This window comes from Nycticebus coucang, chromosome 2, assembly GCF_027406575.1.
Source record: "Nycticebus coucang isolate mNycCou1 chromosome 2, mNycCou1.pri, whole genome shotgun sequence".
NCBI classification, from domain to species: domain Eukaryota; kingdom Metazoa; phylum Chordata; class Mammalia; order Primates; family Lorisidae; genus Nycticebus; species Nycticebus coucang.
This window is the reverse complement of record NC_069781.1, coordinates 42,072,200-42,085,079: the sequence shown is the minus strand read 5'-3', so window position 1 is coordinate 42,085,079 and position 12,880 is coordinate 42,072,200. Positions and strand designations below refer to the sequence as shown.

At 50.2% G+C, this 12,880-nt stretch overlaps 1 protein-coding gene across 4 annotated transcripts in view; it reads right to left on the bottom strand.

Annotated features, from left to right (window-relative positions):
* PAX5 (paired box 5) overlaps window positions 1-12,880 on the bottom strand; it is a 190,452-nt gene that overhangs the window by 34,539 nt on the left and 143,033 nt on the right. For all 4 annotated transcript variants that reach the window (XM_053573987.1, XM_053574010.1, XM_053573995.1 and 1 more), the window contains one exon: window positions 11,460-11,561. In XM_053573987.1, coding sequence (XP_053429962.1) covers window positions 11,460-11,561 — 102 coding nt within the window. The remainder of the gene's footprint in view (window positions 1-11,459; window positions 11,562-12,880) is intronic.

The window sequence follows — 12,880 nt, the reverse complement described above, 5'->3', positions numbered from 1 at the left end:
TGGGGTGGAGGAGTTGGCTTCTTGTAACAGGGAGTCTTTGATTCGGGCCCAGGAGGGTAGGTAAAGATGGGGAGGGAGGAAGGAATATTTTAGAATCTAGAAGAGCTTTTCCCAAACCATAAAAGAACTGGAGTTGGGAAGGCCATCCAACTGAGGGAGTATCAGGGAAGCCCAGACCCTCCCTTGGGACCTCTTAGTCCCCATAGGCACCAGCGGCTGGGTAGCCTGGGTGTGAGTTCCAAGCTGTGGCCCAGCTGCCCCCTGCCTGGCTGTGTGTGTATCACCTCTCTGAATTCTGTAGCTTGTCTCTGAGATGGGGTCTCCATTCTGGCCCCAGAGCATAGTTTCAAATGGCAGCCAGGTTAGCAGATGTGTGCTGCCTTTACAGCCTGTGAAGCCCTGTGTAGGTTGTGGGGAAGGGGCCTTATTGGTAGGATTAGCTTGCAGGTGTTGCCGACTGGCTTTATCTGTGAACACACTCCTTTTGGAGGGTAGCAGCCAAGTCTCACTGGTTCTCACTGCCCCTGAGGGCTTTGACCACTGCCTGAAGCTCTCTGGGTAGAAATGTCCCAGGTAGAGTGACCCTCAGGGATAGAAGCAGTGGTCAGTCCAGCAAAGGACTGGCAGTTTCCAAGACTGAGGTCTTGGAGACAGAGGCTGCGGGTGCCAGCAAGTCAAAGAGAGTGAAACAGCCTCAGCAGATTAAAGCTGGCTTTGGAAAGCCTCCAGTATGCAAAGGAGCAAAGCACGTCTCAGAAGTTCTGCATTCCCTGTCCCCACCCCATCTGAGACACTGCTTTTCTCCCTCCTCACTCCTCCTCCCACTGGCTAACACAGGTTTCTCCATCACCAACAAACCTGAGCAGCTCGATTCTTCCCCTGCCCCAGGGGCAGCACCATGGATGACTTGGAAGACTTTAGCTGTGCTCTTAGCCTCCCCCGTTCCTTGATGTAGACAATGGTGTTTTCTAAATCTTTGAAAAACTCTCTGTAAGAGCACCTTCAGAGACATCCCTCCCCCAACTCTTCTATACAAAAATCCTGGTACTTTGTGTGCCCAAAACCCTCAGTATGGGCTGGATCCCTCTTCTCTGTGTTCCCAGAGTTCCTGGACTTACCTGTTATCACACTTGTCCTCCTTCAGGCCCTTACTGACTTATAGACAAGGGTATCCCTTCCAACTTGTACCCCTAGACTTATGCCAGCATGGGTAGTGATCAATAAATGTCAAAAAGGAAGAAGGAAGGAAAGGAAGGAATGATGGATGGATGGATGGATAAATGGACGTCACTGCAAGCTGATCAGCTTGAGGCCCTTCCATTATTTATAACATTCAGTACAGTTCAGCATACTTGGGAGAGTAAGGCAGGAGGATCCCAGAACCAAAGAGTTTGAGGTTGCTATGAGCTAGGCTGATGTGATGGCCTAGGCTGGGCAACAGAGTGAGTCTCTGTCTCAAAAAAAAAAAAGTAATAATTATATATGTGTGTGTGTGTTTGGTTCAACAAGAAATCAAGCTGTCTTCCAAGACATTAGGTACCATCCTATGCAGGCCCCTTTCCAGCCCACTTTGTAGCATATCATACATGATAGGCCCCACAATAATGACATTTTTCACTCCAAAAATGTAAAAAGCTTATTTTTATAACTTTGCTTTTGAAATTATTTGGCCATGAGTAATTTAATTGATGATTAGCTATGATTTCTCAGCACTCAAGGTACAGACTTAAGAATTCTGGCAAAATGGGAAAATCTTACCCCCTAATTATCTTCAAATGTAATGGAATTTTTGTAAGCCATAAATTTAATAGTTAATGAAATTAACATAATGTTACCATTTGATTTTACACTTATTAATGCCAGTTTTCCTGTTTCCCTTTTCAATTTCAGAAGCAAAAATTTTTGTTCAAACCTCAAATTGTTGTATGGGCTGGGTACGGTGGCTCATGCCTGTGATTCTAATACTCTGGGAGGCCAAGGCAGGTATATTGCTTGAGTTAGGAGTCTGAGACCAGCCTGAGCAAGAGCAAGATCCCATCTCTAAAAATAGTTGGGTGTTGTGGCAGGCGCCTGTAGTCCTGGCTACTCAGGAGGCTGAGGCAAGAGAACACTTGAGCCCAAGAGTTTGAGGTTGCTGTGAGCTGTGATGCCACAACATTCTACCAAGGGTGACAAAGTAAGACTATCTCAAAAAAAAATTTTTTTTTTGTTGTAAATTCCTGGCAAGTCTGTAATCCTAGCATTCTGGAAGACTGAGGCAGGAGTTCAAGACCAGCCTGAGCAAGAATGACTACAAAACATAGAAAAATTAGCTGGGCATGTTGGTGCCACACCTGTAGTGCCAGCTACTTGGGAGACCGAGGTGGTAGAATTGCTTGAGCCCAGGAGTTTGAGGTTGCAGATGACATCACAGCACACTAACCCCGGCAACAGAGCAAGACTCAGTCTCAAAAACAAAAATTGTTGTACATTCCCAAAATGCTCTCAGGCCATTCGCTCTGGACCTCTCTGGGGCCCTGCACTCCCATCCCTGGCCCTGGAACATCAACCTCCTCTTCCAGGAGTTTCTCCAGTCTGGTAGAGGTGAAGACATACTCACAAATTATGTGATAAAAAAATAAAAGGACCTTTTGGGGGCAAGATACAATTATAAGAGGGACTTTACCTAACAAATGCAATCAGTATAACCTGGTTTCTTGTACCCTTAATGAATCCCCAACAATAAAATATATACATATATATAAATTATATATGTATATATAGAAAACAAAAATAATAACAACAACAAATAACCAAATAAAAGGAAGAACAACCAGGAATAGTGAGCTGGGTCCCAAGTCTCAAAGGAGAGAGCCACTGTCCAGTGGATGAGGGGGGTGGTCTGAGCCCTGGACGACCCAGCATGGGGAGTGCTCATAGTGGGGGCTACCCGACCCAGGCTCCTCTTGGGGCTTCAGCTTCCATTTCTGTCTTCCCTCAGCCAAGCCAGGCCTAAAACACCTTTTCCTCATTTGCACCTAACAAGACTCAGCCACATAAACAGAAAGAACTGTCACCTTGCCTTCTTGACAGGCCTTTGGGCAAGAAGTGGCCAGGGAGGCATTTGTGGCCACATGGCTTACATGTCAGACTTGCCACTTACCACATAGCCAGGTGCTGAGGACAGCTTCCCTGCTGCCACTCTGCTGGGCACACACGACCTGGACTGCAGTTCTGTGCATCCCTTAGGGGTTAGCTCCTGGATTCACGTCCACTCTACCTCTGGTCAGACTCTAATCCGGCCATAAGGACTTAGTAGGAGAAGGCCCAAGGCCCAGCAAGGCTGCCATTCTGCTCAGGATGCCCACCTTTGGGCTGTCCTGTGCCTGTTTCTGCACTAACCAAGGATCCTAATCTCTCAGGGCTGGGAGAACATTAAAGTTCACCAGCCCCAGCTGGACCCCACTTCCATTAACCAGTGCTCAGACTTCCCACAAATCCTTACTGTGTTCCCCTTGATCTCCTAAAAAGCCATCACAGTCCAGTTGTTGCATTTGCAGTTTGTTTTTAAGAAACACCACTTATAGAGGAATTGGGGGATAAACTGTAAGTGAGGAGTCTGAACATGTGGTCTCACACACTCATGACTGGGTCAGTACATTTGGGTCTGGATCCCAGCAACCGCCATCAGAAAGAGCTGGAAACTGGGGAAAAGTAAGAAGTAGACTCAATGCAGGGCTACACAGAAGAGATGAAGGGACCCTCAGACCCCAGCTCCAAGCAGCCCAGCACTGCCCACTCCCATTGTGGGCCAGCGAGCACCTGACTTAGGGCAGGACACTCTCCTGGCTGGGACTCTGCTTCTTATCTGTCCTTGCAACTGGTCATCCCAGGTATGGAGGACCCGAAAGCCAGGCCTGGCCTGCTCTGGCAGTTTCTGGGGCTTTCTGGATGGACGCATGTGAAAGGTGCCTGGGGTTAGGAAATCTTCAGGCTTCCTGCCTTCGGTGCCAGTCATTGGAAGTCATTACCTGGTTACACATGACAGCCCAGGGCCATTGACTTAACACTTCGCAGCCTCGGATCTGAAGGGAACCTGGAAGCATTTGCTGCCCATGTAGAACAGAGCCCTCTAGTCTAGCCAGGCTGAAGCTGAGGTGCTGGATGACGGCCTTCATTAAGGCTGTGCACCCTGCCTGCCTTTCCTGTTGGTCTCCCAGAAGCTCCCCAAGGCTACGCTCACCCCCAGCTCCTCCCTGATGCCCATGCTTCTTATGCACCGGTCTGTTACCCAATAATGCCTCTCCAGCTTCTCAGACTGGCAAACTCACCCTTCAAGGTCCAGCTCAAACGACCTCCTCTGAGACCCTCCCCTGACTTCTTTCACTCTACCCTGTTGCCCAAGTGGACTCGGCAGCCCCTTTCCCTGAGTTGCCCTGGTGCTTCGTACATTTTTGAAACAGAGGTCTCACTCTTGCTAAAGCTGGTCTCCAACTCCTGGCTTCAAGTGATCCTCTTGCCTTAGCCTCCCAAAACTCTAGGATTACAGGCAGTTTCTGGTTCATTCCTGGTCCGTGCCTGGTCCATTGCTAGGTTTTAGCTCTTACCATAGCATGTGGGGATTTCTTTTACATCTGTCTCCCCAATTAGATGGTGAACTCCCTGTGGGCAGGGGCTGTGCCTGAAACTCCACCCCTAGCACATAATTAGCACCCCATGTCTTTCAGCAAATGTTGGAAGAATTAATGCATGAACAAGTGAATGGCCACCTGCATTTCATCCAGGCTGTATCTGGCATCTACCAGGTGGTTCTATGCTACATTCCTGGAGTGGCAGAGTGGCTTGAGGCCACTAGAGGGCAGCAAAGAGTCAGGAACAAGCAACAGGTGCACGCCACAGAGCCTGGGTGAGGTTGGCAAAAGGATGGAGGGAGCTTAGAAAGTGCCAGGCCAGAGGCCACCAGAAACTCAAGCAAGAGGCTTAGGTGGGTGGAAGTGAGAGGTAAGAACAAGGGCTTCATTCCCTAAGCAAACATTCCCTGAGCCCAAAGCTTAGGCCACAGAGGCTCTTGGGCAGCACTGCTCCAATCTCCCACCTGAGGCTTGAGTCCCCTCCCCCAAGTTTCTGCTAGTGTCTGCTGGCCCCTCAGGGAGGCCCATTCCAATGTCTTTAGCTTGAATTGTTGGAAAGTTTCTTGATGAGGCTGGAAAAGGTGTCCCTTGGACTCCCACTAACTGGTGTCAGTCTCGCCTATGAAACTGTGCAAAATATGTTTTACCTCCGGTCCACATGGCAAATAGGACACAGAGTGGAAATGACTTGTTGGATCTCACAGTCAGTCCCCAGGCTGAGCTAGGCCAGGATCCTGCCTGGTGCCAGGCCCCCCATCCCTCAAGCTGACATGCGTTCCACAAAGCAAGCCTGTCGGGCAGGCAAAACTCAGGCTCAGGGATAGACATATTCCACCTCACAGGGCTTCCATAGCTGTGCAGCCAGCATTTACATGATCCTCACAGACAGCAGGCAAAGCAGGTTTGGAGCAGTCACAAAGCTCATCACACAGCCATATGCTTATCAAAGCATCTCTCACTTTTCTGGGGCATCTCCACATCTCTCCCTGGACCAGAACTTGCCCCTGTGCTCCTGGCCTGTCTGCCCTTGTCTGTCCCCTCTGCCTGCAGAGAGCCTCACCTGCATGTCTACTTGGCCTCTAAAATCTGCCAAGCCCCAATCCGGATCTTGTAGGCCAGCAGCCTTCCCCCACCAACTCCCCTTCCTGCCAATCTGATTGACCCCATTCTCCACCCATCAGAACCCACGCCAGCCCCTAGGCTTAGCCCTCTGCCCCATCCTTAGGTCCCCATCCTCCTCTTAGATGGCCAAGCATACATTTTTCATGGCCAGCTCCAGGCCCCCCTTTGCCAGAAGCCTTTTTCAATTGCACCAAGCACAGGTGCCTCTCTGTTTTCTGTAGCCCCGTAGAGTTGGGAGGGTTACCCTCACTCCAGCGTGGCAATGCTCTTGTTTGTGAGCTCTACTTGGTTCTCCCAATGCTCTAATTGGTTTTCCCAATGATCCAGAAGTTCCAAGGGGTCTGAGCTCTGCTGGAAAGCTCTTTAGTTGATGCCAACTAGGTCATGTCAGCTTTAGCCATGCCCACTAGGCGTCACTCAGGCCAGCCCCCTGCATAAATAATCATAATAACAATTAATCCTTACACACCACTTTCATACGTATCAGGCAAAGTTCTAAGAGTTTTACATATATCACATCATTTAATGCTTACATTTATCATCATCATCATCCCCATTTTATACATCAGGAGGAAACTAGGACCCAGAGAAGTTATATAACTTGCCCCAAGTCACACAGCCTGTGAGAAGCAGGAAGGTAAGCCAAAGCCTAGCAGTCTGACTCCAGAGCCCATCCTCCTAACCACCTCGCCTCCCACTGCTTCATGGCCTGGCTGCCACTCCCAGCCCTGAGTCAGCCCAACACCCTTGGCTGCTCAGTCCCATCTCAGACTCAGGGCCACAGCAGAGGGGGCCAAGCTCTCCTCGGCAGCTCAGCCTAAAATTCCTCTTTTTTGATTTCAGCTACTATGTCCTGAGCACTACTGGTGCAAAGCACTGTGCCAGGAGCCAACGACAGCAGTGAACAGACACAGCCTTGCCCATTGTACCACCCTCACCTACAGCACAGACATGAAGGGAAGCAAGGGAGGGACAAGTAAACCGCTCATTAAATGACTTCAACTGTGCTCAGTACCACAAGCAAAAAGAACAGGATGCTCTGAGAGAGGAATGATGGGGTGCTGGTTCAGGGGGCAGGTGGTAGGAAGACCAGTGCTCCCTCCGCCAAAAATGTCCTCATCTTAATCCCTGGAATCTGTGACTATGGGAAGTTATAGCAAAGGGGAATTAAGGTTGCTGGTGGCGGTTGCTTATTAGCTGACTTGAAGATCAGAAGATTACCCTGGATGGATCCAAGGCCACCACAGGGTCCTTATGGGTAGAAGAAGAAGGCAGGAGAGAGACCCAGGGAGATGGCAGCAGGATGAAGACTGGGGCTAACATTTCCGGCTCTGAAGATAAAGGGTGGGCCACAAGCCAAGGAACACGGGCACCATCTACGAGCTCCAACAAGAAAGAACACGGTCCTCATCCAGAGCCTCCAGAAGGAACACATTGTTTGGACATCTTGACTTGAGCTCAGTGAGACCCATTTTGTACCTCTGACTTCCAGAATTGCAAGAGAATAACTTTCCATTGTTTTAAGTCACTAGTTTGTGTTAATTTGTTACGTCAGTGATACAAATCTAAAACATATCTGGTCACTGAGGAAGGCCTCTCTGAGTGGGGGAGCCCCAGAGAAGTGAGAGGGAGCCAGGCAGACTGGACAGAGAGCAGGGAGGGGCAGAGGAAATCTCAGGGGTTGAGGTAGAAAGGAGCAGGTGCCTCTCATGCCCTCTGCCCATGTCCAGCAGGTCCTTGCACCTGCCTGGCCCTCACTGCTGTGCCAACCTCCCCACTGGCCTCAGGCCCCCACTTTACCCTTTACCCTTACCTTCTACGCCTTTAAGAAAATAAAACCATCCGTTTAGTGAGCAGCTTAATTGAAAGGTACCTGGAAATGACGTCCACCAGTCCATGGCAAGTGGAGTGCCCAGGGCCATCAGGACCCAGCCACATTCCTTGTGTGCACACTGCTCTGTCAGGTACAGGGGACGGGGCATGTGGTTCCTGGACTGGCTCCTCTTAAAGACCTTATCTCGCTTCTCATACTCACTGAAGCCAAAGGGCAGTAACTCCCCTTCCTTTCTCCTCCAGCCCAGAATTTTTAAGAGTTTCAAATGCCATGTCAATATCTGGTAGGTTACAAAATATCGTTGGGCAGGAATCAACTAGTTACAGTGATCAAGACACTATGAGAATCTTTGGTGCAAAACTTTTGGCATTTGCTGGGACTCTATGGAAATAAAATCGAAAACTGTCTCCATTCTAAGCTGATATAAGATGCCGTGCTTGCCTTCTTCAACATATCAAGGACTACACAGGGTTAGCAGAGCTGCAGAGAGTGGGTCTTCGGACTCAATGGAACTGAGAAGTCATTCTTTGCAGATCTGAGGATGCCCTAGAGCCTGAAGGGGCAGACAACACCCTGATGACAGCATCACAACTCAATGTGAACCTTCGCCAACAAGCTGATATTTAATAGAGAAAAATGTTATGTCTATTTTTTCAGGCCCCGAAGTACAGCAGCCCAAGGGTATGCCGTCTCTAGGCTGTGGGACAGTCCTGGGAACAGTGCCTGCAGAGACAGTGTGCAGAGGCCACCCAAGAGACACAGGTGGAAATCGTGTTGAAAATAAGAGGCCCAAAGACATGACCCTGGTTTGGACTTCGAGGAACAGGAACTAAGGGCTGTGCCCGCTAAGCTGCGAACTCCAGCTCTGGCTCTGGGTCTGGCACTGTGTAAGCACTGGGGATATCTGAGAAGGGCAGGCAATGGGGCCAGGCAAGGGGGGAAGAAGAGAAAGATGCAGAGAAGAAAAGAGCAGAGGAAAGGGAAAGGAAGAAGTCACTGAAGGCTCCTGTGCAGCAGCTCCCTGCCAAATTCTTGCTCTCCTCCCTCCCCACCCAGAAGACAAAGTCCCCAAGGCCACCTCTGTCCAGCGGCTGCCAGCAGGCTTGGTCTGTGCCCTTGCTCAGGCCTGGGATTCCTACTGCCATTGTTAATGGGCAAGGAGCCACCACGCGTTCCCGCTGGGAACTCTGCCAGGCCGACAGCCATTTGTATTAAATATCTTGAGCCTAGTAATTAGGGATGGAGGAATACTGGGGACCAGAGGGCAGCCTCTGTTTGGATAAACTTGGCAAATTTCAGCTGCTCCTCTGCACTGGGCCTCTTTGGGGTTTGCAATAGGGAGCTGTGAAGGCCAGTGGGGGGCCTTAGCTTCACCTGCCAACGTGCCCTTGGCATACAGTCCAGGGCCACCTCCAAGCTGAGAGATGCTGAGAGCACACATAGGCAGCTCGGTGAAGAGGAGGGAGCACCTATGCATGGGGAGTGGGGGGCAAGTGGAGGGAAAGCCCTAGGTTCAAGTCCTCTACCTGCAAGCCACCTAGCCCAGGGAAATTCTCTCAGTTCTGTGAGTATCAGCACTTTTGGAAAATGACCACTACACTCCTGACCTTGCCCACCACAGGGTTGTTGCATCACAGGACCCCAGGGTAAATCTTGGCAGCCTATAAAGTGCTACACGAATGTGAAGGCTCTACCTCTCCAGCCTGGCCTAACCTGCTGAATGTCGGGAAATGAGGAGCCAGGGCTGGAGGGGGGGGCAAGGGAGGATGGGGTGGGTCCCATCACCCGTTGGCCTTGTGCACAGTACCTCCCTGTGATCTGCAAGGGTTGCCCTCATGGCAGAGAAGGAAAGGTTCTAGAGGTGAGGACCTGGCAGGCCTCCCCAACACTGGCAAGGCCCAGGGCAAGAGTACACACAGAGGCCATTCTCCATATGTCTCATATTAAAAGTCATAAATCAAGCTAACAAACCGTTAAATGAAATATGCTCCCTCCTCCTACCTTGTTAAATACATCTTTGCAACAACCTGGAAGGCCAGGATGGAATTTAGAATTCTGAGCCGCCTTGGCATTCTGTGCCAGGACATGGCTGGCAGGGGGAGCCTGCCCAGCCAGGATCTGACCTGCTGTTCTCCCCACCCTGGCTCCTTGTTGCCCCGGGGGGCCTTGCTCACATGTCTGAGGACACCCAGCCTTCACATCCAGGCTCTGTCCACACACTCTGTCTTTAGGAGGACAGCCCCAGGAAAGAGGTTGAAGAGGCCTGGACCTATTTGGGTGGGACTCCAGGGTAAGTCAGAAGGAGGGGTATAGGCACATCCCTTGGGCCTGCACCCTCTTGGTCCAGGGTGCCTCAACAGGACCAGGTCAGCAGGGCCAGATCAAGGCCCTCTGAGGAGGAGCTCCCACAGCAGGGTCCCTCTCACCTGGGTCTAAAGGTGGCCTTCACTCTGGTGACCTGGGCATGTCCCAGACCCTTTCTGGGCTCAATTTCCTTACCATTAAAGTGGGGTGAATGATCCTTTGCCTGTTTCAAAGAGCTGTTGTGAGACCCCAAAGAGAAGCAGTGGGAGTGGGGGGTTAAAATAACTGCAGGCAGTCCCCAAGTTACAAACATTTTGTTTATATACAATTTGCATTTACGAACAGAATCTTTTATAGTAAGTCCCCAAATTACAAACATCAACTGATACACAACTTATGGACAGAGGCTATTACCAACTTACATACAAATTCAACTTAAAAATAAACCTACAGAACCTAACTTGTTTGTAACGTGGGGACTACCTGTATGCTGGCTTTTAAAAATGCCCAGAGAGTCAGCAGCATGTGTTGGGAGAGAACCAGGCCCTTAGAGCCCCTGGACACTGGAATAAATCGGGTGACCCCCCTGTAAGTGACTCCAAACAAGAGATAGCATGATGACGATAGTTAATAATAATGCATTGCATATTCCAAAACAGCTAAAAGACAGGATTTTAGCTCTTCTCACCACAAAGAAATGATGAATATTTGAGGGGACAGATAAGCTAACTAGCCTGATTTGATCATTACACATGACTTGTCAATTAAAAAAATTAAATAAATAAAAATTAAAAGAAAAATTTTAAAGAGACGCTAACTCGGCAGTGTAACAACATCCAGAGGAGCCCTGCTGTTTTCCTCTGAGTTTTTTAAACATCTTTCAAAAGAGGATCCTTTGGGTAACTCTGCTATGCTAATGCCCTTAATACCAGAGAGTGAGCACAACAGCAATGTGTCGATGTGTCGTCTTGTCCCCACGCCACTCACAATGCAAGGAGACCTGGTGACCTCCTTTCCAAATGTCCTGAAACTGACACTTCACTGGCAAGAGGGGATCAGGTTCCAGTGGCCACAGGGTGTTGTTTAGAATCAAGTGACAAGCCCACCAACCAACATCCTGTCTGTCTTGAAGGCATCGTCCTTCACCTCAAGGAGTAAGGCCACTGCAAGTGCCTCAGGGGCTTCCCACTTGTCTGTGTCACACCAACTGGGTGGGAGAGAAAGAGTGGGAACAGGGCGGGTGGGAGATGAGGAGAGGCCCCCTCTCCATGGGCTGGGTGGCCTCTAGGCAGCCCCTGCACCCCTCTGTGTTCACACTTCCCTCCCATGTGGGCAATGAGGGCTGTCTGAGTGACAGTCAAAGACCCCCTATACACATGTGTCCTCCTCAGGGCCTGTGCTGTGCTGGCTGGTCCCAGCCCCGCTGCAGGCCCAGCTGCAGAGAAAGAGGCTGAGAGCGCAGACCTCTGCCTGATTTATTCAGGTCCGCATCTGAGAAGCGCAGAGGTCACCCGGGCTGTTTGGGGGGATGCCCCCCCACCGAAACCCCTCCGCTGCCTGCTGCGGAGATGCAGACAGCGCAAACTCACCAGGCACCATCCCTGTCAGCGTCGGCGCTGAGTAGCTGCCCTGTCCAGCGGGGGGGACGTGCGGAGGGTACCCGGGGAGGGTCGTGCTCGCCAAGTCACGGCCTGAGGAATCAAAGCAACAAATCACAGGGTGAGTATCTCCGCAGCTAGCCGCTCATGTCCACAGCTCCCTGGACACTTCTGCACATTTGTCACGTCTGGACGCTGAATGCCAACGTGCCCCCAGGTCCCCCCTGTCGCTCATGTGTGCTCTCACAAAACACATACACACTGGCATGCACACGCATCTCCAGCTACTCTGGCTCCACTCAGAAAGAACTGAATTGGGTCTCTGGACTGTCCCTGGGAAACCGGAATCCCATCTTTGGGGAGGTGGGACAATACAGACGCCAGCACATCCTGGCTTTGGCCAACTCTCTTCGCTCTCTGCTGCCCAAGCATGTCTTGGGTATCTCCACCCCCCACACTGTTGCTTCTGCTGAGCCCATCGCAGAGTCTCCCTCCCTCCAGCTGCACACAGCCTGCCACCACTGCCTGCAAAGACCAGCTCCTCTTTCTCAACAGCCCCGCGGTGGGCAGGGAAACACTTGCCTCAGAGCCTATAGCTCCATCTGTGACCCAGTACCGAATTCTTCCTCCTCTGGCCTAGAGCTACACTTTAATTCAGTGAAGATGCAGGAAGCAGCAAACACTGCTCTGGTGCCGGGACATGGAGGCAAAAGCCTCGGCTCTCTAGGTGTGGATAATCTAATGGACAGCGTACAGCTAGAAGCAGGCTTCGGTGCTCTGACTATGATTCCAGACTCTTCACGTGTCTTTCACCTGGAACACTATCTCCATTGTTGATTGACTTCATTGTGCAGAAGGAAATTCATTCCATTGCAGTTTTGATGGGGTGTGCATATTAGGTTGACTGCCAGATCTGCCTTATGAAAGATGGAAGGCATTCGGCCCATAGAAGGCTGCCTGACACAGGTGCCCACATCCTACCCAGCTGCCAAGGATAGATACAAGGGTTCTCAGAGGGGACATGCCCAAGGACACTGAGCTGATTGAAGGCAAGGCTGGGGCTGGCGCCCAGCTCTGAGACTGGATTCTTCCTTTCACAGGGATTTCTCTTTTGGTTGTGTCTGAGCCCCAACAGATTTTGTTGCTATTACACATGCTTTAAAATCTTGATCCCTAGGAAAGCTATGTTAACTAGTGTGATGAAAATGTGTCAAACGGTCTATGAACCAAGTGTATGGTGCCCGATGATCATACTAATGTACACAGATATGATTTAATAAAAATAAATAAATAAATAAAATCTTGATCCCTAAAGTAAAGGTTCAAAAAATCAGTGCCTTGCTGAAGCACTCAACTCAAGAAGCCAGATAAAAAACAATAAAATGAACTTAGGGAAAATATCAGTAAAGAAA